Raw genomic sequence first — 26,323 nt, 5'->3', positions numbered from 1 at the left:
TTTGAAGTTTCTACATTGTCCTCAATGGCTGGGGTGGAGTGGAGGGACTCTATTTTCCAGTAAGGGTGAGTGGATTATTTCTATAGTCAGAGGGTGTTTAGGAGAACCTCAGGGTTCAAGGTTTTCGTGTGCATCACCCGTGTCTTTAAAGCCCTCTTCTTCCCTGTGAGGGACCTGACTTCAGCATAGGTGACTTATTGAGGCAGAGAATTCAGGCTTTTCTGAAGTTCTGCAAGTCCTACAATGAAGTCCCGTGCTTGGTCTTCAGCTCTTCCTGTCACCTAACTAAAGGAGAGGAATCTTTAAAGACCTCCAAGGAGGCAGGACCCTCTGATCCTCACACTAGGCTTTGAATTAGTGAATGACTGCCCTGAACCCATCATCTTCTCTCATCCAAGCATCAGTGGCATTCACCAACTACCTCCTATGGCTGCAGTCCACAGTCCTGATAATTACTGCTCCCCTATGTCTCTCAGCGCCAGAAATACCCAGTGGGTGCCCCGCTTCCCCCTTTCTCTTGTCCCAGTTCTGCACAGGTGACAGCTTTAGCAATTGCTCTGCTAACCACGTTCCAGGGATCATCGTACAAGTTACACACTGGGGTCCTCATCGCCAGCTGACCCCAAAACCATCCTCCTCCCAAAGTGCGTCTAGGAGCCTGCTTCTGGGTAAACAGTCAGGCGCCGACTGTCTCGGGTCAAGTGCCTTAGAAACAGAGCCAAAGCCTGGATTCAGGTGCATGTGATTTATTAAGGAAGTGCTATTCAGGAAAACTCCAGAAGAGAAAGACAGAAACAAGACAAGGGGAAAGAGTAAGATGTGGTCTCAGGTAAAACAAACTTTGGATTGATCCACGAAGGAGCTCAGAAGCATAAACCACAGCTTTTTATACCCTTGCATTAAGAAGCCATTGGTTGCGAGCTACCCAGGGATGGAGGTGGGCTTGGGGAGGAGGTATAGGAGGCCAGTTCTCCGGAGAAGGAGGCGACTGTGAGCTCTTAGAAGCCATACACACAGCAACTCGTGGGTAGGTGCTTCAACCAGGGAAAGGGGATCCCCAAGGGACACCTACAGTGTCTATGGCAATTGTGAGGGTATACAGATATGTTACATATATCTGTCCATTGAAAGCTCATCTGGCTGATATGGTTTCTTATTTACATTTCGGTCTCCAATGCTAGATTCTAAGGACTCTGTCCTATTCATCTTCGTGTTCCTAAGGCAGGGATTGACGTTGAATTGTTACTGAATAAACCTTTATCAGATGAAAAGGAGTTTGGGGTAGATCGCAGAGCAACTTGAACTCCAGACGAAGTAATCTGGGTGTGACTCTGTTGGCGGTTAGAAAGAGTGTGAAACACTTATTGGCGGCGGTGGTGATGAGGGCAGAAAGCCACAAGAGGCAGAGTTCCGGTAGAGGCTGCAAGCGTGGGGAGGCAGAGGCGAAGTCATTAAAGTATTATCTACAGGATCCAGATGGCCCAGGCTGACAGCCAGGATAGAGACCATCAGAGAGGCTAATCAATCAAGTGTGTTACAAGTTTTATACTTCTGTGCCTCCAGGCAGATAGAGGAGCATGTCTTTTTTGCATGGAAGAGATATCCCCCAAAAAAAAGCATGTGGGTTTTCTCAGTGTCGTGCATAATTAGGAAAAGCCCATGAAGTGAGCTTGGGAATATTTTCTTTCCCTCCATATTTTGGTCAGAGTCCCATAGTCATATCTGAGAAAACCCAAGGTCATCAGTGTGGAATTTGTTCAGTTCATTAGCACGTGGGGTACTTAAGCTTAAAGTGGTTTCCAGTGACATTGCTTTCAAATCAATCATTCCATATGGTAACATATGCTCTGAAAGCTGCTGATTCAGCACGTTATCCTCAGCTGCCTTCCGGACCTAGCTGGAATAATTTATCCTTGACTCAGATGGATCATATACACATCAGGAAATATGTGCTTCTCTTTTTTTTCCCCTGAGCTCTTCCAGGACTCTACTGTAGGCAAAGCTGTGTGCATTCCTCTTCAATTTTAGGGCTCAGTGACTTTTGGCCAGATGCCTGCCTTTCACGTGGTTTTCCGAGAACCAGTTCCTGGAACCCCTGTTACGTGGACTGGACCTGGATTTGCCAGAGTTCTCCCTGGGGCCGGCTTGAGATTTGTCGTCGGCAACATTTCCTTGCCCATGGACTTCACCATCGCCCTTTGCTACGAGCCTCAGGTATCCAGCTGCTTCTTCAGGGGTAAGAGGCTGACTGAAGTACATTCTGGAACTACGAGTTTCCATTCCAGTCTTGCTAGATAGGGTCAACAGAAAATGATTTGCAAAAAAATTGAACATCTGGAGAGCATTAGAAATCAAAGAGTTTCCTAAAAATATTAAAATAACACAGTAAGCCAGAGGCACACATGCTTTATTCCATGGAGAGAAGCTGAAGTTGACGCTACGTATCTCAGGTACAAGATCTAAGGAAGCGGTGATGGCATGTTTGTGTAAGAACAATAAAAAACTAAAATAATGAGAATTCTGCCCTCCTGGGACTTTTTCCTTAAAATTTTCTAAAACTTCAATAAGCTAACCTGTGTGCAGAGATTCAGGTTCATGCAGAAGAGACATTTATTTTGGACTTGGACTTGACCCTGAAACAAGAGAAGAGCTAATGGCAGGTTGCTCCTCTTGCCACCTCCCTGCCTTTTGAGAAAGATCTAAGGCAGAACAGAAACCAAATCAGAAAAACACCCCGTCTAGAGCAGTGGCCCCGAACTTTTTCTCTGCATAATCTTTTTTCTTTGATAGTCTGAAACCCCACCGACCATTTCCCCTGAAAAATGTTTTTTGAGGCTGGGATGGTCTCAGAAACCCCAGGGTTCCTCGAGGGACCTCGTTCTGGAAACTCTCATGGTGCTGTATGACCAGAGCGGCTGATCCACTTAGAAACTCTTGACATGACACAAGTCGCTATGGCTCCCTTATAAATGATAGCCAAGGAGCTTCAGTGAACTTGGACCTAGACAGTAGGATGAGTCATTAAAAATGTGATATATATTTTTTAATTTTTCCATAAAGAGGACACATCTTTAAAAAGCATCTTTAAAAAGCATTTCCAAATTACATGGCTTTCAGACTATAGTGAATTAGCATATACTATAAATACATATACGCATATTTAGACACCTATAAATAGATTTAGCAATACAATAATCAAGTATTACATAACAAAATCTGTGTGATGATACGTTTATATAATAATATTTCTGCAATAACATGAAAAAAAGGATACAAGGTTTGTGAAGGATTCCAGATTTCCACTTTTGTTCTGTGATCCAGGGACAGGGTGTGGTAATTGAATCTCCGGGAGACAGAGGTTAAAAACAAGGCCCATCAGGAGCACCAGGGCTTTTCCAGCCCAGGAACTAGAGCTACGGCCAGAAACAATATTCCTGGGTCTACCTAGGTCTCCGTTCCGACCCCAGTGAGCGAGAGCTGAGAGTGAGCCTCTCAGACTCTGCTCTCAAATTCCATTTTCCAATGGGGCTGGGAGTTGTGGGTTCAAGTCCAAGGGCTGCCCATGAGGTGTGTTTTGTGTGTGTGTGTCCTCACAAGGGCATGCTTTTTATGTCCTTCCTGTCTAGCCTGCAGCCGACTGGACTGTTCAGGTGCAGGTTAAGCCCCTTGGAGGGAGCAAGCACTGTCCACGCGAGAGTCCACAGCAACGGCCTTCGTCTTTCCCTTTACCGGCGGCTTCCAGGTATGCTTGGGACCTGTCCCCAAACATGGAAGGTTTCTTAGAATTTTGTTCCTTTATCGGTAATTTGTATCGAAGACCTAAGCAGAAGAGGTAACGGAGACGGTGACATTTATTGCTTACTGTGGGCTACACTAAGCTTCACATTTAAGATCATATTTCATCTCGCTAACAACTCACTGGGGAGACTTTCTCTTCATTGGGCGAGGAGGGAATTGAGAATGAGACTTCTTGGAGACCGGCCCCAGTCTCGGAGCTAAACATACTGCAGAACCAGGATGCTAGCCCTGAGCTCCTGATTCGCAGTCTAGAACATTCCTTTCTCATTCACCAAACGGCCTGGAGAGGTGGGAAATTAAAATGCTACAAGAGTAAGAATCAAATATTCAGCTGGTTTTCCCAACAGCTGAGAGTCTATAAGGTAAAAAAAAAAAAAAAAAAGCAAGCTACTAATTTTGCATCAGAGATTTGTGGCAAAATAAAACAAGAGACCCTGTTGGGATTAGCGTGGTAGGTAGATTAAAGGACATTTGTTCTGTCCTTTTCCCAGAGCAGTCGCGACAACCCATGGCTAGTAGTCCCTAAGCATTGCTATTTGGCACAATCCTATGCAAGAACCACACAGAGAACCTGAGGGTGAATTTGCTGTCCCCCCAACCCACCGGAGCTGGTCTAGACTGCCTCTGCCCCACAGTCAAACCCACTTCAGTACAGGTCGGAACACCACCAAATACCCTGGCCGCTTAGGTTATATAATTGTACTTTTGTCACTGAATTGTTGCTTTATTTCTCTTCCTACAGAATCGTGCTGCTGCCCACAGCCGTCTGTTTGGAACCAGATGTCCAATATTCCATAGATGTCCATTTTTCCCGGCCTTTGGAAGGAGGGTCCCACGCTCAGTCCCACATCCTGGTTGACTCAGTAAGTATCACGGAGCGAGGGAGGGTGCCGCCCTCCAAGCTGAGCCCTGTTATCATTCAACTTTTAGACTCCCTGGTAACATGTTTCTTTAGAAGTGTAAATGGGTTTGTGCCATTAGAAAAATCACTGATTCTCTGTAAACGTCACCTGATACCAACTGCACACCTTACCGAACCGAATAGCGCTCATCGGCCACGTTTCGAAGGTTTTACTTACTCTGTTGTCTAGTCTTCACAACTGCGTGAGCAAGGTGCTGTCACTGTCCCCATTTTACAGACAACAGAACAGAGGCACAGGGTCACAGGGCCAGTGAGTGAGGAGGCTGCCGTCAGAGCCCCCGCTCTGGGCCACTACAGCGTCCTGGCATGGCAGAAAGTTTGGGCAGAAATTCTACCACCTGAATTGTCAGTGTCTTGTAAGTTCTGCTCTGTACCTCCTGCTTGTGTAGTGTTGTGACCAGAGCGCTCATGCAAGTACGTAGACAGATACTTTTTGAGTTCCCGTTATATCCTAAGCATTTTCTTATAGTCGTCTTCTTTATTTTCTTTTAAAGATTTTATTATTTATTTGACAGAGAGAGAGAGACAGCGAGAGAGGGAGCACAAGCAGGGGGAGTGCGAGAGGGAGAAGCAGGCTTCCCGTGGAGCAGGGAGCCTGATGCGGGCTCAATCCCAGGACCCCGGGATCATGACCTGAGCCGAAGGCACACACTTAATGACTGAGGCACCCAGGCGCCCTTATGTTGTCTTCTTATCATTTTTAGGAGCGGCGCATAATATTTCCTCAAATGACTTCTTTCAACCTCTTTCCCCATAGGGTTGGGCCACCGATATTCCTTCCAAACCTCTCACTCTGTACACAACTTCAGGCCCATAGGGCTGAGCAGGCTGGCCAGGCTAGGGCCTGGGCAGAGTTTGGGCACTGAGGAAATTGAAGCCTTCATTCCCTATGCCTCAAGGTTTATGGCTCTTGAAATAGCCTGTCTAATTAATTTCTGGAAAGTATTCTCCCATTAACTCTCACGATCATTAGAAATATGTGAAAGGATCAGGTTCATTCCACCTTCAGCAGAATCGCATAGAATAGTGTGAGCTTCTTTAAAAGTAATTTTGTGAGTAAAAATCAGAATCATTTCTTACAACTGCATTTTAAAATATTTGTGAGAGGGCCACCTGACAGACTCAGTCAGTGAAGTGTCTGCCCTCAGCTCAGGTCATGATCCCAGGGTCTTGGGGTCCAGTTGGCCTTGGGTCCCCTGCTTGGCAGGGAGTCTGCTTCCCCCTCTCCCTCTGCCCCTCACCCCTGCTTTTGTTCCCTCTCTCTCTCTCTCTTTATCAAAATAAATAATAAATAAATAATAAATAAATAAATAAAATCTTTAAAAAAATAAAATACTTGTGAGGATCTTCCAATACCATTAATTGCCACATTACTGCCCTACAAAGTTTTATTTGAATGCAGCTATGGCCAGTTGCATATTTATTTATTTGGGGGGTGGGCAGAGGGAGAAGGGGAGGGAGGGAGAATCCAAGCAGACTCTCTGCCCAGCACGGAACCTGACTCAAGGCTCCATCTCACAACTCTGAGATCACGACCTGAGCCGGATCCAAGAGTCAGACGCTTAACCAACGGAGTCTCCCAGGCGCCCCTGGCAAGTTGTTCATATATTATCTACAGCAGATTTCAAGCTACGAAGATAGAGCTGAGTACTTGCCATAGACGCCTTATGACCCACAAAGCCAAAAATATTTACTGTCTAGCATTTTATAGGAAGCTTGACAGTCCCCTCTTTAAGTAGTTGTATGTATGTATTTCATGAATTGTGTGTTCAAAGTTTAATTTTTAACCACTGAACATTTTAAATTTATAACATGGAACTTTGCTGTTTCATCATCTACTATAGAACTCAGTCTGAAGCAGATGTATCCTGGATTGTATTCTAGAAATCAGGTATTGTAACATCTAAAATAGAAAACAAAAAACCCCCGCCATTTATAAGATTATTTTACCAGAGATAGAATTGCAAGATTTAGAAAACAGGGAAGGAAGGAGGGAAGGAAAAAAGGAGGAAGGGAGGAAGGGGGAGAGAAGAAACAAGACACCAAGTTAGATTTGAGTATTGTATAAATATGTCCAAAATATTGCCCTCAAATACTGTCTGAGACATACTAAAAAATTATTCATTGCTTCTGTGAAATTCAGTTTCACCTGGGTGATTTATGTTTTTATCTGGTAACCTTAGCCAAGGATGGTCTAAATCCTGCTCCTGGAGGGCCATCTGATATTGTGGTAAGGTTCTACCAGGTGAAGGTAGAAAGGAAGTAGAAAGTAGAAACAAACTCTTGAATGAGAGTTTAACCTACCATGATTTCCCTACCCATGGAAGTTCTATTCTTTACCTAGAAAGTTTGAAGAGAACTGCACTCACAGACCAACACATGAGTTACAAAGAAAATCAAATCCAACAGATTTAATTTAGGGGAAAAAGCTAAAAGTTGGGAACCCAAGCAGAGTAGAGAAAAGAAGAGGAAAGAGAAAAATGAAGGAATTCATACGTCATGAAGAGATTTTATTATTATAATGATAGTCTTGAAACTCAAATTTATAAGAGCCAAGATACTCCTCAACTTAAATCCATATCCTGAATATTTCTAATTTTGTAAATTTCCAAGTTTATGACTTGATGCTGTGTTTCATGCATCTTTGCGAATTATCCATTCACCACCCATTCACAGAGCCTGCGTGGGCTGATATTGTGCTGGTTCCTGGGGTGTAAGCTGTGGTCCCCTTCCTCAAATAATTTTCAGCCTGATGCAGAAGACGGACGTGTAAATAAAATCATTGCAGTGATATCTGACAGATACATAATACAAATGGGTAATTTGAAATTACCTGAAAAATACTTCATTTGATCAGTTTTCAAGCTTACAAATAGCTACAAAAACCGTGAAACCTGAATGAAATTTAGGAAAGCAGCCTGATCTTGGCAGTGTCAGAACCTCAGAAGAGAAACTAGATCCCCCATTCAGTCAGATTCCCCAGAAGCCAAAACTGAGACAGGGACTTGGGTCCACCTGATTTGTTGAGGGGATGCTCGTGGGAGAAGAGGCACAGGGGACAGGGGAGGGAACAGAGCGAGGATGTGATTGCACTGAAGCGTAGCTGATCCCACACGGAGCTTGGGAGCATAATTGTACCAAGGAGCCAGTTGCCCCAAGAGGCAAAGTGGCGGGCCTGTGCGTGCCCAAGTCATCCACCCCCCATCCCCCAGTGAGTGCATTCACTTCTGGAAAAGTTGGCTGAGTCCCTGGAAAGAGGGACAGCTGGAGCAAAGAACAGCCAGTGCCGTAGCAGCTGGCAAATGGGAAGATCTGGGCAGGGCACCTACAGTGTCCCTTCGAGCCCCTGACCCCGGATGCCCAGTGGGAGAAAGCCAATGCACGTTTCCTGATTACAGGCTAAAGCAGTTATTTCCACCCCACTGATTTCGCTGCTCTGGGAAGATGCTTGGCTGCCTGAGCCCTGGCCCTTTCCAAGTTCATTCTCCTGCAGCCAAATTAACACTGATATCTAAGACTAGGATGCATTTCCAAGAAGCGCCAGTGAAAGCTTTGGTTAACCCTCGAGGCTCCTTCTACAGAGATGGCTTTTGTTCGGCAAACAGAGTGAGACAGCTACAAATTTCCTTCCTGATTGCATGATGTGTGCTTCCATGAAAATGTATTTAGAGTCAAAAGTATATTAGCCGTTCTAGAACATAAAACCACCATTCTTTTAAACCATGGGATAGACTCCACTTGGTAAACAAAGTCTTTAGAAGTTTCTAGAAGAGGTGAGTCATGACATTACAAATTCTATAGCTTCACAAGGACTCTTATCATCTGAGCCATCTGCTTGGTGCTAGGACTGGCCTCCTCGAAACTGCCTCAGACCAGTGACTATAGATAACGTACCCCTGGTTGGCTCCCCTCATCCCCAACCCTAGCCTGTCCGGCTTCCTTCTGCATCTCTCTTCACTTGGTGTGTGTTTGGAGAACAGTCATTTTAGTATCAACTTGAAGAGACCACACTGGACAGGTATATATGCTTCTTTATGGAGCAAATATTTATGAAGTAGCTACTATGAATTAGACACTGTGATAGGTGCAGGTAAAGACAAGCACCTTCCCGGACATGCCGGGACATAGGAAATGGCAACTCGGTCTGACAGCTACCAGAAGCCATGACGGGTCACTGGACAGAAAAGGTGGGGATGCCTCGAGCAGTGGTCCTCAGCATCCCCTGACCCAACCACCTCTTTCGATTGCAAATATTTTGCAATATCCTTTACCGATTTGAAATGCAATTCACAAGCATCATAGCCTACCTGCTCACATACCTTCCAAAGCATGTCAGTGTAATGCACAAATACAAAGAGATGTAAAAGGAAAGTAATTTATAGAGAAACATTAGGCACTTCAATATGTTTGTGCACTGGCAGGAATACATCACAGACACATGAGACGGGGACAGGCTCATAGGTGTAGAGTCACTCAGTGTGACACAGCCAGGAAAGCTGGTGTGTTGCAAACATGTTTGTAATACGTAGACTAAGGCTTTCAGCTCATAATTATAAGCAAAGATTTCTCCTTCATGGATGTTCGGTGGAGCATTTGAAAGCTGTAGGAGACAGGGCTGATTTTCCTTTGTGTCAAAACGTCTGGGATTTCTGATCCCCACCCACTAAAAGCCGGTAACACGCCTCATCTGATGGCTGTGACAACCAAAACTACCCCTTGGAATTTCCAAAATGTCCCTTAGGGGACGGCCCTTCCCATATTGAGAACCACTGAGCCAGGAGGTTGGGGGGCGAGGGGCAAGAGAAAGAAGCCACGGATGGTTTGAAGGAGGGGTTATCTGAACAAACTGCCTTTTAAGGAATCACTGCGACTACGGGGTAGAAAATTGGTGGCGGGAGGGGAACAAGAGTGGAAGATGGGACGTCTGTTGGGCTGCCATCATGGTAAACTAGATGGTCTGTTAGAGCAGTGACGGGGACGAAGAGAGATAAACGCACACAGACATATTTAAGAGTTTATTTGGAGCAGGCTCGTGATTGATTTGACGTGGGGGCGAGGAGGTGAGGTGGGTAGGCAGTGTTGATGATGAAAAAGTCAGTATCAAAGATGACCTTCTTCAGTCTTCTACACTGAGTAGCTTGGAAGATGCTGGCACGGTTTCCTGCCAACACGCACAGAAAGGAAAGCAGGTGGCAGGTGCATTGGTTTGCAGTGCTGTGGGGTGACCAGTAAGCTTGTCTGAGCAGATCTGGCGCCCGCAATTGAGCTGTGGGCAGGACACCTAGATTGAGACATCAGCAATCTGTATTGACGGTAACCGAAGGCACGCCATTATCAAGGTCACCAGAATGGGGGGTGGGGTAAGGAGGGGGCTGAGAACCCTGAGAAACCCAACACTGAGGGATGGGGGGAAGGAGAGGTGTGGCATTGGCGTGAAGAGTAAATTTGGGAAGAGGCAGGGAGGCTCCAAGGAAAAAATGTTTCAAGAGATTTGGCTATCAAGGAGTCAAAGGGCAGAGACGGAGGCAGGGGCAGAAGGAAAGTATGAGATCGAGGAGGTGATTTTACAGATGGGAGAGATTTCAGCACATTTAAGTGCCAGTTGAAAGGAAGAGATTAAAGAAAGAGAGCATAATCCACAGAAAAGTTTCCTGAGGGCAGAGGGGATGGTGGTGGACATCTCCTCCACTGGGACACGTCTTCCTGAGTGCTGAAGGGACGGGGCGGTGGGGGGTGGGGGGTAGTACCTGAGTGCCAGGAGTCTGGGAGGCAGGAAGTGGGAGGCTCCCTTTCCTCTGTGAAGCCAGAAGAGGAAGAGGCAGTGAGTGGCCCGTCCGGGAGTGCAGAGAGAATGAGGATAGAGGTTTGAAGAGTGGAGACACTGTGAAATGGGCATCTAGGGCTGAGAGTCCACCACTGGTGTGTCAAAGGGCAAAGGGAGAAGGCCCAGGGGTGTGGATGGGTGCTGGAGCGGGGTTGGTTGAAAGGGGGTTGAAGCAAAGGATTATGGGAACGAGGTTCAGTATGGACAAAACAAGAAGGCCAGGGGAAACCTATCTGGGTCACCTGGTTCGCTCTTTTAACTAGACCTGCTGAATTAAATCTTCATTTCAGTTGTGACCAACTTGGTGTGATCGATTCTCTTATACCAGCATGTTCTCCACTGTATCAGCCATGCCTCTGAAAAACATTTGAAGTGGTCATAGGTTATAACGTGGGTAAAATCTTCTCAAGAAATATAACTGTATGGTTTTTCTTCACGTAGGTATCAAACTATAGATGATCCCTCTTTGAGAATGAGCCTAGAACAATGCATTTGTCCCTCTAATAGCTGTATGCTCTAAGCCAACAATTCACAAAATGCATCTGTGATATATTGAATTTGTGGAATGTTAGTATTACTTGAGTATAGAACCAAGTAGTTAAATAAGCATAAAGCACTGAGGTGGTTTGTTTGTTTTTAACAATTTTATTTATTTGACAGAGAGAGAGAGATCACAAGTAGGCAGAGTAGCAGGCAGAGGGAGAGAGGGAAGCAGGCTCCCTGCTGAGCAGAGAGCTTGATGCAGGGCTCGATCCCAGGACCCTGAGATCATGACCCAAGCCGAAGGCAGAGGCTTAACCCACTGAGCCACCCAGGCACCTTGGAAGTATGGAGTTTAAAAGTATCTTTCTTGTAGGACTTCTCAGAGCTTTACTGTGACTCTCCAAGAGGTAGATAGTTTGATGCAGGACACTACTATTCATATGTAATTGAAAAGGACAAAACATTTAAAAGGAGAGTTTTGTGGAATTAGAGTTCCACAATAATACAATGGAATGCGCTAAGCCATAATTTCTGAATTTATCACAAATAGCCTAGTTAAAAGTCTTTGACATCTAAGACAAATTTATGAGCAAGCTAAAAATATAATAAGGAAGTTTTAAAAAAAAGTCTTGTTTTCTTTTTTTTTTTTTGTTTAAATATTTTATTTATTTGACAGAATCACAAGTAGGCAGAGAGGCAGGCAGAGAGAGAGGAGGAAGCAGGCTCCCTGCTGAGCAGAGAGCCCGATGCAGGGCTCGATCCCAGGACCCTGGGATCATGACCTGGGCCGAAGGCAGAGGCTTTAACCCACTGAGCCACCCCGGCGCCCCAAAAAAGTCTTGTTTTCTTTGTCCCAAGTCAATAAATAAATATTTAAAGATTTCTTAAACACAATGAAAATCTTAAAATCTTCAGTTGTAAGCATTTTCTCATAGATCTAATTGTTTATACAAGTAGAATCTTAAACAGGAGACAGTTATGAACCTCAGTCTTCTTTTTGTATTATTTCAAAAGCTTGGTCTGATTCCCCAAATCAACTCACTGAAGAATTTCTGCAGCAAGAAAGACTTAGATGAATATCAGCTACACAGCTGTGTTGAAATTGCCTCGAAGACGGGACCCCAGGTGCTCCCTGATGTGTGTGAAAGGCTGATGGTCAGCATGTCCGCCAGGCTGCACAACGGGGCAGTAGGTGAGTGGTGGCCCAATGGGCTCTACTGACACACAGCTTTTTAGAATGTGAATGAATCGATTTAATTTATTTTAGCATCTCCTCCAAACAATCAATGTCAATGCCAATTTCCCAATGATTAGATATATAACAACGTCTGCTGTGTGTTGGAATCCCAATGCACAGTACAGTAAGTGTATAAAAAAGGAGCCTTGGAGTAGCATTGGGCTGCTAGGATACTGGAACATTGGTCCTAAAATACTTACTTGGGGTCCTGGACTTTTAGGGCTGGAATGAACTGTAAACAATGTCCTTCATCCTCAAACTTTCAATGATCAAGACTCTTGGAGTCCAAACACATTCAGTAACTCGTCCATTTCACTAAGCCACAGAGCAGTGCTTCTCACCCTTAGCACTTCTGAAATTTGGGCTGGATAAGCTTTGTTGTGGGGAGGGGTCTTCATGGGGGTTTTTCTGTGCTTAATAGGAAGTTTAGTGTCATTCCTACCATCTGTCCACCCAAGCCCAGTGGCACCTTCCCTCCAGTTATGACATTCAACAATTTCTTCAAACTTTGTCATATGTTCCTGGGGGATGGAGTTTTACAAAATCTCCCCCCAGTGAGAGCCTGGGGTTCCTGAGTTCTGGGCAAATGCTTATCCCATTACGATGCAGGGTTCCCACAACCCCATGAAAGATACAGAATAAGGGACATGAAACAGTCCAGCACCAACATAGATCATCGGGAATTGAAGGAATAATATCAATAATAATTATTATATTAGAACAGCTAATTATTTAAACAATTTCTTTTAAGCCTTTCGCTAACCTGTTAAGTAACATTTATTAAGGTATGTATATTAAGCCATATTTATTGAGCACTTACTTCCTGCCACACAGTTCTAGGTACTTCACAGGCATTATTGTCTTTAATCCTCATAATCCCCTGGGGTAGGTCCTATATTTTCCCCAGTTCACAGATGAAGGGGTCAGGGGGTCAAGGATGAGAGAAGAACCAAACGAAAGAGAAGTGAACTAAAGCTCCCAACAGGACCAGGTGCTTCTCTGTCGCTCCTTCACCTCTTACTGTCCTCTTTGGCTCCCCACAGCTTGTAAGTGTCACCCGCAGGGCTCAGTGGGGCCCAGCTGCAGCCGACTTGGGGGCCAGTGCCCATGCAAGCCTCACGTGGCCGGGCGCTGCTGTGACAGGTGCTCACCAGGAAGCTACGGCTTGGGACATCATGGCTGTCACCGTACGTAGCAAAGAACGGATGGGGGAGGGCATGCATGGTCACAACCTTGGAGTTTCAAAGGCAGGAAAATCAGTATGGGACTCCCAAAAAGGAGGGGACTGGGAAATTGATGCCATGACTCAGGCTGTCTGTGTAGATAAAACGTGCAGGAGAATTTTCCCATCATATTTCATTCATCCCTTCTGAGGGCACCCACCAGATACAGAACTCCTTTAGGAATCATGAATGATGGTGCTCGCTTCGATGGCACATATCCTAACACTGGAATGAGACAGATCAGCACAGCCCCTGTGCAAGGAGGACACGCAAATCTGCGAAGGCAACACGAGTGATGGTAAAAACACAGCCTGTGCTTCTGGGAGCGTGCAGTGTGTGTCAAAGAGACGGCAGTCCAGGGAGGTTGTGCGAACACCGGGAAAGGTGTTGGCTGTGCCAGCCCAGCTTTACGATCTGACACAGAAGCCGCGTGGCTGGCCAGGTTGAAAGCACAATGAGATTGAGGAGTCAAGGACGGGGACAGCTCTGCCACCTGGATATCACCCTGTCTGATGCCGGGGTCGCAAAAAAAATGCGAAACTGATTTTAGAAGCCACCCGTTAATAAGGGCTTGAATGGGTCTTTGTCCGTATGTGGTGGCAATCCAGTCTCATGGCTCCCGTGTTCAGAGGTATAGTTCTCTGTTCATGCTGTAAACCATTAGTGAGAACACTGTTCCCGCAGAAGCCTAGCTTGGTGGGCATCTCCAGATAGGTTAGTTCTTCCAGGTAAAGGAACAGCATATCTTTTTAGTATGATTCAGAGAGATGGCATATCATGCTGGTCATTGTCTACCCAGCAGATAGGGCTTAGGTCCGTGATCACTGCTGTTTTGCTGTTTCCCTTTCTTTTTAAAAAAAAAAAGGCAAAGAAAAGAAAAAAAAAATGAAGGGCGTACGATGCACAAAGGAGCAGGCATGTCTTCCGTCTCCTGTCTTCGTGTGGGGAAGACTGGCTCCAAGGGTTAAACAATTCACTAGAAAAGGACTGAGCCTCAATGACCTCACCTAGGAAAAGGAAAAATCCAAACACCTTGAGAAGGGTTTTTATATTCTTTAGAATCTTGAAGTTTGAGTTGATGAATGGAAGTTCGAGTCATTAAGAACGCGCTCTTTGTTGAGGTCTTGTGTAGAAACAATGCTTAGAGCTCCAGCGGCTCACAGCATACGGTTTCAGGGAATCGTTCGACAAACACTGACCCGGTGCTGGGTGCACGCCAGGCTCTCAGACTCACTTTACATGCCTGATCGGGATGTGACAGTGAGTTCAAGTTCACAAAATCAGGACTGTCATTCATTCCCCCAGCACACCATTGCCCTCACTCAACATGTCCTCTTTCTTTGTCTAGCATGTCATTGTCACCCGCAAGGCTCAAAGAGCCCTATATGTGACCAAATAACGGGACAGTGCTCCTGCCAGGGGGAGGCGGCTGGCCACCGTTGTGACCGGTGCCTGGAAGGCTACTTCGGGTTCCCCAGCTGCCGCCCTTGCCTTTGTAATGGATTCGCGGAACTTTGTGACCCCGAAACAGGCTCATGCTTCAATTGTGGGGGGTTTACAACTGGAAGAAACTGTGAAAGGTAGGGAATTCACACGTACTTTAATTTTGTTTCTTTTGTTCCGATGTCACAACACCCTCTGAAGGACCACTGGGTAGAGACTCAACGATATTTAAGTGTAGAACGATTGCTATAGGGAGTGGGGGAAGGTAGAGCATCATTCCCGGTGTCCTTCAAGATCTTGTGATGAGCCAGACCATGTCTGGCTAAATTAAAAAACAGGCATTTAGGGGCGCTTGGGTGGCTCAGTGGGTTAAAGCCTCTGCCTTCAGCTCAGGTCATGATCCCAGGGTCCTGGGATCGAGCCCCGCATCGGGCTCTCTACTCCGCGGGGAGCCTGCTTCCTCCTCTCTCTCTGCCTAGCTGTGATTTCTCTCTGTCAAATTAATAAAATATTAAAAAAAAAACCAGGCATTTATTGGCCTGGCACCTTGTTTTTTATGTCCCTAGAGTATAACATGTACATTCACTGCTACTATATTGAGTTTAATGACTGTACGCCTTGGGACTTTTAATGTAAAGCAAAAAAATCCCTTCACGGAGCAAGAAAGCATCTTCTAAAATACTGTTTTGAGAGTTGCACTGTCCTCGAGCATAACAAATCCACACTGGCTAATGTGAGCTTTCTCCAGGATCGTTTGGTAAAAAGCAACTGTCTTGCCAGATGCATCGACGGTTACTATGGGAATCCTCCTTCAGGACAGTCCTGCCGTCCTTGCCGATGTCCAGACGTTCCCTCGAGTAGCCAGTATTTTGCCCGTTCCTGTTATCAGCATCCTTGGAGCTCAGATGTGATCTGCAGTTGTCTTCAGGGTTATGCAGGCATGTAGTCTAGCTCATGTTGCCTTTTTTACTTCCATCCCATAATGCTATCCAAAAACTGACCCCATGTTCGTAATCTATCTGCTCTGAACAACTGAGTGGTCCTGAATATAAGTTAATGGTAAGAAGACACAATCTGGTATCTTGCTGCTTTACCGAACAAAGGATTTGAGGGATTCAGAAACAAACAGTGAAAATCTCATTCCTCCATGCTATAATTATTTTTAAATAACCTTCTGGAACACTAACTGACCAAATGAGTTTAAATCAAATAGATTTATTTAAAATAAAGCCATCACATGTTAAGTAAGATACATGGGTGATTAAGTAATATATATGTCTCATATAACATATAATGTAAGCAATTAAAACATAAAAAAATTTAATCAAATACTTTATGTAATCCCAGTCAATTTTGACTGATACTTCACAAAAATAATGTATTTTTTTCAGATCTTGAAGCACTGATTTGGGCCTCATATAGACACCATATAAGTCAATTCAGTATTTGTGTCTGTCCCTCTACCAAAACTTTGGAGGAGTTTAAGCATGAGTGTAAATATATAGGGCAAACAAGGAAAAACCATGAAACCTACTTGATTTAATCATAGTTTGGGAATATGGTGCTGCTATTTTCTCCAGTGATAGTTACCATCATGGTAATAAATGATGTGGCTAGTTTTTTTGTTTTGGTTTGGTTTTTGGTTTTTGTTTCTTTTTGCTACCTGTGTCTCTACTTCATTCTGACCTCTTCGCATGTAGTTTCTTGTCTGTGTCCACTCTGGCTTGGTTGGTCAGTGTTTCAGAACTGAGACCAGGATGGCTGATGAGAGCATTCCTAAATAGAATGAACCAAATTGGGGGGGGGGGTAGACCCACAGTTTGGGCACCTAACTGACTACAGTTCCCTGGTGGTTGGAAACGTAGCAGGTGAAGGAGTGAAGGGAAGTTTTCTCCACCTAGTGCTTGATAAAAACACCCTCCAGTGTGCACACATCACAAAAACCACAGTCACCATCTACACTGCTAGACCCCATCTCAGGTGCTGCTGGTTCACCTCCAGAACCAGGTGGGGCTACTGCAGAGAGAACTCGAGCTGAGATGGGCTTTGGGTCCTGAGACGCTTGGGTGACCCCTGTTATAGAAATATCCAAGGATCCTGTGCCTAATACTCTAGTTTCTTAAATAAGGACTAGAATGTGTTCCTCACCAAGGACTTTTTAGTTCTGAATAATCATTGTATTCTCTGACTGGATAATAAATTAAAATGAACGTTTTAATTCAGAACATTTTTCCTTCTACGTCCCCGACGTGTGACATCTCATTATCCCTTGAAGAACCTAATTATTCTCTGTACCCATCTCCATCCCTGCTCCCCTACACCCCCCCACCCCCCACACACACAGAGACACACACACGCTTCTCATGTCATTCCCATTTCCTCTCCCTTCTTTTCAGGTAAGCAGTGTGGAGAATGCTCTGCGGGTTTCTACGGAAATCCCAGAATTTCGGGAGCGCGTTGCCAGCCATGTGCCTGTAACAACAACACCGACGTGACGGACCCCGAGTCCTGCAGCCGGCTGACAGGGGAGTGCCTGAAGTGTTTGCACAACACGCAGGGGCCCCACTGCCAGTTCTGCAAACCAGGTCACTTTGGATCGGCTGCCAATCAGACCTGCCGGAGTAAGTCTGCCTGGCTCCCCAGGGAGGGTGGATTGGGGGCTGGGAACATGCAGCAGATCGAGGTCCTCCATGCATATGCCGGGATCACCTGGGGACAGGGCTGGGATATTCACAGACCGATTCCTACACTGTACCTCCGACCCACTGAGTGGAATTTCCCAGAATTGGCCCTGGGACCAGTTCATCCAGTGTCTTTAATGTAGCAGTTTCTGAACCACTGATGCAGAAGAGGGCCAGGGGTTGAGTCTATAATCTAAAAAAAAAAGGGGGTGGCTAAAGTTTTTAGAAGATATTAACTATTTCAGTTGACTGAAGTCAATGTAGTGAACTGTTCTCAGATAGTGAATGGCGGGCAGAAAAGCGAGGTTTTCAGTCCTAATTGTGAGCTCTTGGAACACAGTCGGCAGAATCACATGAAATCGCTATGTGGGGTGAGCAGAAGTGCTGAATGGGTTCAACCTACTAAGATTCTTTGGTAGACCAGAAACATCGTGAGGTGGCCTCCTCCGTGAGCCCTTCGGAGAAACGACACGTACAATGTCTGTATGTTTGTTGAATGCCAGTGTTGTCCCTGAGTTTACCCGCAGCAATGGCTCTGTTTTCTCAGGGTGCTCCTGCCATCCTTCTGGGGTGAATCCCACTGAGTGTCCCCCTGGTCAGGAAGATTGCCTCTGTGACCCTGACACCGGCACGTGCCCTTGTCTGCCCAATGTCACGGGCCGGGCCTGTGACCGTTGCGCCGATGGATACTGGAATCTCGTCCCCGGCAGAGGATGCCAGCCATGCAACTGTGATCCCGAGACCTCTCACGGCGGCCACTGTGACCAGGCAAGATGCTTTGAACTTTCCAGGGCTCTAGAGTGGGAAGGGAGGGGGAGACATGGTTTCCAAATTTGCAAATAATGTCTTCTTTATGTACTCTTGTTAAGTAGTGGTTTTGGACAGGATTGGCCTCATAGGGGGATAGAGTCTGCATTTATAAGGAATGAAAAGCACTGAAAAAGAGAATGAGGGTCTCAAGGTCAAGTTTGGCTTCTTTTGGTTTTCTCCCAGCCTCTCTGTGACTGGGGAAGTCAGAATTCATGCACAGCAAAACACAGACAGCTTCTCTTTCCCTATCCTGTGTGTATGATCATAGGGAAGCTACAAGAAATTGGTTATTAATCAGAATTGATGATCAGAATGAAAATCAATGCATGCCTGCAGAACCCACAGTTCCATTTTCAGAAATTTAACTGTCATTCCCTAAAGCTCACCAGTCGCTTTACGTATGGGGAAAATAAGATGTCCTCTTTTCTTACCAGACCAGCCTCAGTTATTTCGAAGGAATGCACGGTAGTGTACTAGGAGCAAATCTGTGTTCTGTAACGTACCATTAATGCTGCCTAACCGCACATGTGATTTTTAGTCAGTAAAATAATGGGCATAGAATTTTTGAAACAAATATAACATCCATATGGAAAAAAAAGTATTCATGGCATGATCTGGGTCTTTGGCTTAATAAATACATTCTTTGAAACACTTGCCACATTAATAGAGATTGGAGGGAAGGGTAAAACAATGAGAAGAAATTTTAGAGTCTGTCCACACTGCAGGGACCAGGGTTTAATTGGAATCAAAATGCTAATTTAAGAAGCTGGACTTTTCCCAACTACTAAAAATAATGAGAAGCGTGGCTCATCTCCAATTTCAGTTCCACTGTTCAGCTGATGCAAAGGTCAAATCTTAGGCAAGTCAACTTTTGAAGGTAGTTCTCATATATAGAACATGTTTTCCTTTCTCTTTCATCTTCTTTCTCTCCAGCCCTTCTGCTCCAACACACACACACACACACACACACACACACACACACACACACACACACACCCCTACCTCACCATGCCCTTTTTTTCCTAATAAATGTTTTATTTTAGGATAGATCTCCAGAAAAGTTGTGAAGATAGGACAGAGAAGATGGACCCCACACCCACCTTCCTCTGCTTTTAACACCTTACATTAGTATAGTGATTTGTCACAATTAATGAACCAACATTGACATAGTATCATTAACTAGTGTCCATAATTTACTCAGATTTCCTTAGTTGGTCACCTGTTGTCATTTTTCTGTTCCCAAACCCCATCCAGGACACCCCATTGCCTTTAGTCATCTTATCTCTTCAGGTTCTTCTTCATTGTAGCATTTCTCAGGCTTTCTTCATTTTTGACGACCTTAGCAATTTTGAGGAAGATTTTGGAAAATGTCCCTCTATTCAGATTTATCTGATGTTTTCTCCTGATGGGACTTGGATTATGGTTTTGAGGAAGAAGGAAAGTGCTGTTCTCATAACATCCTCTTAAGGCTACACACCATCTACATGGCTTAGCACTGTTGACACGAACCCCAGTCACCGGGCTGAGGTAGTGTTTGTCATGGTTCTGTTCTGTAAAGTTACTTTCTTTCCTCCTTTCCATACTGTGCTCCTTGGAAGAAAGTCACCATGCACAATCTACACGTGAGGAGCGGGGAGTTTCACACTCCTTCCTTGAGGGCAGAGTAGCTCCATAAATTATCGGGAATTCTGCACTGAGATTTATCTGTTGTCCCCCAGGTCTTCATTTATTAATCATTTTTTAATATCTACATGGAGCCATGGGTATTCATACTGTACTTCAAGTTACAATTCGATACGACTTTATTTTGCTGTTCATGTTATTCCAGCTTTGGTCATTGGAAGTGATTTCAGTGGGTTTCTATGTCCCTTTGACATACCTCAGTATTATTAGGCTTTGGGTTTTTTTTTAAGCACTTTCTGCATGACAAGATACTCTAAGCTCATCTGGTATATTTCTTGCCACTATCCTAGGAAAAGTCATTTCTTTCCTTCTCTTTCTCCTCCTCCTCCTCCTTTTTTGAGAGAGAGAAGTGGGAGGAAGGGCAGAGGGAGAGGAAGAGAGAGAATCTTAAGCAGCTCCATGCCCAGCACGGAGCCCTGATGCAGGCCTTGATCCCATGACCCTGTGATCATGACCTTAGCCGAAATCCAGAGTCCGACACTTAAATAACTGAGCCACCCAGGTGCCCTGAATTAGCCATTTCTCTAAGGAGACCTGGTTCCTTTTACTGGAGGTTGGTATCTGAGCACTGGATGACCAGAGCTGTCTCATATTCCCCCTGCACTCCTCATACCTGCTGCCACTGACCGTGAAACAAAATGATTGATCTCCACGTGACTGCTTGGCTTCCTAATTCAAGAGGAACTCCCAATGTTCATGACACCACATCGGGCACGCTTCTTAGACCTTTTGGCTGCTTCTCCTTTTTTAAAGTAGGTTCCACACTCAGTATGAAGCCAAACATAGGGCTTGAATTCACAACCCTGAGATCAAGACCTGAGCTGAGCTGAGATCAAGAGTTGGATGCTTACCCAACTGAGTCACCCAGGTGGCCCATGGACCTTTTAGGAAGCATATTTGTCGCAGGACTCAACAAGACCACAGTCCAGTCATGGAGGCTAAGGGAAGGCTATGAAGCTAACAGTCAGACGGCATTGGTTTAACCAGAAGGCCCCCTGATGACAAGGGTATTTGGGGTTGTCTAGTCCATTGGGGATTCCTTGGGGAAGACTGCTCTTCAAAATTAGGAAACATTTTCACTGGAGTATACAAGAGACAGGTGGATATTTAGATTCCCAGCTGTTTAAACAACCACTGGTAAATGTCTCCATGTCAGGCAGGAGGTCATCCTTGGTGCATTATTACAGAACGAGAACCAAATGTGCAATCCAGTATTTTCATCAACAGTTGAGATTGAGGTGGGGAAACATGCCTCCCAAATATTATCAAATTTGCAGATATGGCAAAGTTGTAAGCTCCTGGGATAAAGACAGAACACGAGACAAGATATCCTCACAGCCCGTCCTGTTGGCTGGAAAGAAGAATGTGAAATGGTACCAGGATAAAAGTAAAAGTTTTGCAGTTGGGTTTTTAAAATCCATTGCATCAATGCAGAGTAGGAGTGAGAACCTGGCACCAGCTCGTGTGAAAAACATCTGAGGATTTTCGCTTCTGTGAGCCAACAGTGGTGAACAGGCTGCCAAAGACACAGTGTCCGTTCCAGCTGTACTAGTGCGAATGCCACACTTGGGGTCAGGCCAGTCACTGTCCCACAGTCCTCTGTATTGGTCGGACAGCCATAGGAACATCACTGTTAATTCTGCATCCTACCTTAACATTCTATTAACTAGTATGTGTCCAAAGGAAGCCGATAAGGAGAGTGCATAGAACCCGTGCTATTCTGGGGTGAAGGCTTGAAGGAATTAGGGGTGATCAGCCCAAAGAAAAGAAGCAAATGCAAATTGAGAATGGTCATCTCCAGTTGGGAGAGGGACTGTCCCAGGGAAGGGGGAGGCTGCCCTTTTTGTGCAACAGGACTCAGAACAATGGCAACAAGTTCCAAAAGAGCAGACTCTCCACCCATGGGAGGAAAGATTGCTCAACAGTTAAGGACAACCAGAAGTCTGCCAGGTCTCAGGGACAGCCTGCTTACCACAACTCCTTATATTTGAGCAGAAGCTAATGGGAACGCCAAAGAAAGGCGGAAGCTGTGTAGATCTGGTCATTTTATAAGTCAGACTACCGATGGAGCTGTCCTTTAAACAGATTTGGTCAAGTATAACCAAGTATTGTGACAATAGTGATTTGCTTCTGTATTTTTCTCCTGTAAATTTTCTGACCGCCCCCCCCCCCCCCCCGTTTTCAGAAAGGCTGGTCAAGGATCCCGTTGAGAGGGTATACAAAAGATTAGCCCTCTCCCCCAAAACACAGTCAAATAACCGTCATTAAATGATTAAGCTTCAATTGCAAAAAAATATTGCTTTGTTGAGCAAAACACTAGCCCAATTGGGAGAAACTCCATTGTACATTCCATAATGGAAACATTATTTGCCAAATCAGTTGATGAATGCTCATCCAGGCCTTCAGCTTCTCTGTTCCTCATGCACGAACTCCCATAACTGTAGAGGAAAAGAATGTGGCCCATTTCCCGTGATGTGTTTTGTTTTCATTTACATCTGTGTATATTTCCCGGCTTGGGGCCACCTGGCCTCAGACAGCTGGAAGCAGGCGGTATATTCAGGGGCCCAAAGCCAAAACACATCAGCTCCTGAGCCGTGGTCTTGCCGAGGGTAGTTGCTGACCGTGGGAATCATCCTTCCTCTGCCTTTGCACAGCTGTATGTTCTAAACCACTGGAGGGAAAAGGATTTCATATTAAGATGCGTTATTTGTTTTAGATCATAAAGCTTGGTAATTCCTCACCCATGACTGTTCTTCCAGCTTACAGGCCAGTGTCCGTGTAAATTAGGCCATGAGGGGAAACTCTGCAGCGAGTGCAAGGAAGATTATTACCGTGATCCACTGGGGCGATGCATTCGTAAGTATTACTAATTCTAAAAACACAAGGACCATCCGCCTCGTCTGACCACAGGCATGCTATGAGCCAGCTGAATTTTAAATTCCTTTATTTGATAGAAAATTCACAATGTGCAATCGTTGCTTTGAAAACAATATTTTTTATGGCCTTATAAAAAGATTTGTGTCAAGCCTTTGGCTACATTACATGTGTTGAAGCCTGGATTGCAATTCCTCAAAGTCCGTAAAATGCAGCAGACGTCTGAGATCATGACTTGTGGCTATTTGGAAGCATGTTGACATAAACAGCTTCTAGAGGGAGGTGCAGGTCAGGAGATGGTTCATGGGAAGCCAGAAGAGGGAATGTTTCCCCAACTTGGATCTCGTAATTCTGGCTCTTTCAGATATTCCCTGTTTCATTTATTTTAAGATACTCACAAAATGCCTCCTGGGTACTCTAGGTCGCGAGCAGAGAAGGCAAGGCCCCTATTCTCATGGAGTTCATGTTCTAGTGCCTTTCGCCCCATGTCTTAGCACTGATTGTTGGACTTAGCGCAGCACCGTCCGACAGAACTTTCTGCAGCAACGGAAATTGTCCAGTTGGCACCACTGGGATGCAGGGGGTCACGGGCCTGGGAGCTGATGAGCACTTGTGATGTGGCTAGTGCGGACGAAGAAAAGAACCGTGTGTTCAATTCATTTACGTTTCAGCGGCCCTGGGTGCTAAGTAGCTACCATATTGGACAGCAGATTGAGAAGCTGGGTTAGTTGATTTGTGAATCTCTGCATTCTGCTGCCAAAAGAGGTCAATCCAAAGAAATACCCAGTGTGGTGGGCTTATCGCCATCACCTCTACACAGCCACACATGGTAACTTTTCCTCCTCTCTATTCCTTTCTAAATGTGCTTTTGGAACTAAGATAAATGGCCTTCGTTTCCTTGCCCCATTCAAATCCGTATCCCCCGGGTTTCCCCCAGTCCCACTTAGTTTTCTAACTGGAATGGAGACGTTAAAAACCAGGGAAGAATTTGGCTCCTGGAAAATCTGTCTGAGCATCTTTCGTCTGTGCCCTCCTAATATTTCAATAATCTCATGTTCTGAAATGCTTTCAGCTTTGGTAGAGAAAACTTTGCAAATGATCAGCTTGGGCCATTGACCCTTCTAGCACTCCTGGAAAAGAGCTGTTAATAAGCTGATGACTTGACATAGTGCTGAGGCCTCTGAGCCAAAGTGAATGTGCTGGACAGATGGGATCTAGTTGAGGGGCCTAGTGTGTTAGTCAGTTTTTATTTGTAATCGGGATTTTTTACTCAAGCTGTAAAATGCATTTTTAAATCACTCGTTCCTTGCAGTTAGTCTAGTGACACAGGTTAATGATGTCCTGACCTTCTGGAAATTGCTGTAACTTCTATAGCTCTATCCATTCTCCGTCCTCAGCCTTAATCAAAAAGCTACTCAACTGAATTACATGTAGCATCTATTGTTTTTTTTTTTAGATTTACAACAAAATTGAGAGGAAGGTACAGAGATTTCCCATATATCCCCGCCCCCTACACATGCATGGCCAGCCCGATTACCAACACCCCCATGTTACAACTGATGAACCCACGTTGACACACACCATAACTGCCACGTCCACAGCTCACGTTATGGTTCACTCCTGGTAGTTTCCATTCTGTGGGTTTAGACAAATGTGTAAGGACACATACCTACTATGATGGCATCATATGAAATATTTTCACTGCCCTAAAAATCCTCTGTGCCCCACCTGTTCCTCTTTCACCACCCCTCTCCCACAGCCCATGCCAGCCACTCATCTTTTTATTGTCTCCATGGTTTTGCCTTTCCATAATGTCCGGTAGTTGGACTCCTACAGTACATCGCCTTTTCAGATGGATTTAGTTCACTGGGTGGCAGGCATTTAAGGTCCCTCTGTGTCTTCTCATGGTTTGATAGCTCATTTTTTCTTAGCCTTGAAAAATATCCCTTGTACCACAGTTTCTTTCTTTTTTTTTTTTTAATATTTATTTGACAGAGAGAAATCACAACTAGGCAGAGAAGCAGGCAGAGAGAGAGGAGGAAGCAGGCTCCCTGCAGAGCAGAGAGCCCGGTGCGGGGCTCGATCCCAGGACCCCAGGATCACGAGCCGAAGGCACAGGCTTTAACCCACTGAGCCACCCAGGCGCCCCTGTACCAGAGTTTCTTTACCGATTCACCCACTGCAGGACATCTTGGCTGTTTCCAAGTTTGGGCAATGATAAATACAGCTGCCATAAACATCTGTCTGCGGGGTTTTGCATAGACATAAGTTTTCAACTCCTCTGGGTAAACATGACGGAGTGATTTCCCCCCTTTTTTTGGAAGCTGGACTGATTCTCCTTACATAATGGAAAACGGCATGGGTCAGCACCCCCAGGCTGGGTTTTCCTGAGACAGAGTGTGGTCACGAGAATTCCTAAGGGGTCTCCAACACGCCTGAGTCACCCATAGGGGGAGTGGCCCCAGATGCTGGTGTGACGTCCGCCGCTGGGTCCAGGTTACTCATCGAACAGGCAAAGGAGCCCACACAAGAACACTCACACAGTAAAGACAACACCTGGTATCTCCATCCGGAATCCATGAACTGGTGTGTTAGTGGAACGAAAAGAGGAGTGCTGTATGTAATGGCCATTGGCCAGGTCTCTGTAATTATACCGGTTTTTAAATGTTCATCTTAAAAATGGGCATCGGGGATACTTTCTGGGGAGAGGAGTGGCTTTATTCTTGAGCCAGAAGCAAAAGGCCAAGTGACTGACATTCTCTGCTCCCTCTGTCTTCGATTTAGCATGTGACTGCAGCAGGGAAGGTGCCCAGAAGCCCACCTGTGACCGGGACACGGGCACGTGCCGCTGCCGGGAGGGAGTTAGCGGCCCGCGATGCGATCGCTGCGCCCGGGGTCACGGCCAGGAATTCCCTGCCTGTCTGCGGTGTCACGGCTGCTTTGATCCCTGGGACCACACCGTTTCTGCCCTCTCCAAAGCGGTGCAAGGGTTAATGAGGCTGGCCGCTAACATGCGAGATAAAAGAGAGCCCATGCGGGTCTGCGAGGCCGACTTCAAAGGCCTCAGAGAGAACATGTCTGAAATAGAAAGGATTCTGAAACATCCTGTTTTCTCATCGGGGGAATTCTCAACCGTCAAGGATTATCAGGACTCTGTTCGGTAAGATTTGTGCTCAAGCCATAGATAGCAAGTTCCTGATTTGCCTCGACTCCCGTGGAGCTTTAAAAAGCGGACTGCAGTTTCAAAATGTACCTATGTGGACGTTAGAGAAATAATTTTTCAGTCAGTGTCCAGGCTGGTCGTTGTGATGGTCTGTCTCTTTCTTACCTACTTAGGATTACATG

At 45.4% G+C, this 26,323-nt stretch overlaps 1 protein-coding gene and 1 non-coding gene across 2 annotated transcripts in view; both read left to right on the top strand.

The window, feature by feature from the left end:
- Nucleotides 1-26,323, top strand: part of LAMB4 (laminin subunit beta 4) — a 90,996-nt gene that overhangs the window by 38,706 nt on the left and 25,967 nt on the right. The window contains exons 14-24 of the mRNA XM_046020878.1: nt 2,029-2,214; nt 3,627-3,742; nt 4,541-4,661; nt 12,042-12,219; nt 13,308-13,451; nt 14,836-15,067; nt 15,711-15,868; nt 17,327-17,551; nt 18,159-18,379; nt 22,864-22,960; nt 25,763-26,138. Coding sequence (XP_045876834.1) covers nt 2,029-2,214; nt 3,627-3,742; nt 4,541-4,661; nt 12,042-12,219; nt 13,308-13,451; nt 14,836-15,067; nt 15,711-15,868; nt 17,327-17,551; nt 18,159-18,379; nt 22,864-22,960; nt 25,763-26,138 — 2,054 coding nt within the window. The remainder of the gene's footprint in view (nt 1-2,028; nt 2,215-3,626; nt 3,743-4,540; nt 4,662-12,041; nt 12,220-13,307; nt 13,452-14,835; nt 15,068-15,710; nt 15,869-17,326; nt 17,552-18,158; nt 18,380-22,863; nt 22,961-25,762; nt 26,139-26,323) is intronic.
- On the top strand, nt 13,683-13,784 carry LOC123952401. The gene has a single exon (XR_006820646.1). It is a non-coding gene; the product is annotated as a U6 spliceosomal RNA (small nuclear RNA).

The sequence above is a fragment of the Meles meles genome, chromosome 10, assembly GCF_922984935.1.
Source record: "Meles meles chromosome 10, mMelMel3.1 paternal haplotype, whole genome shotgun sequence".
NCBI lineage: Eukaryota > Metazoa > Chordata > Mammalia > Carnivora > Mustelidae > Meles > Meles meles.
The sequence above is the reverse complement of the archived record's forward strand: the minus strand, read 5'-3'. Positions and strand labels throughout refer to the sequence as shown.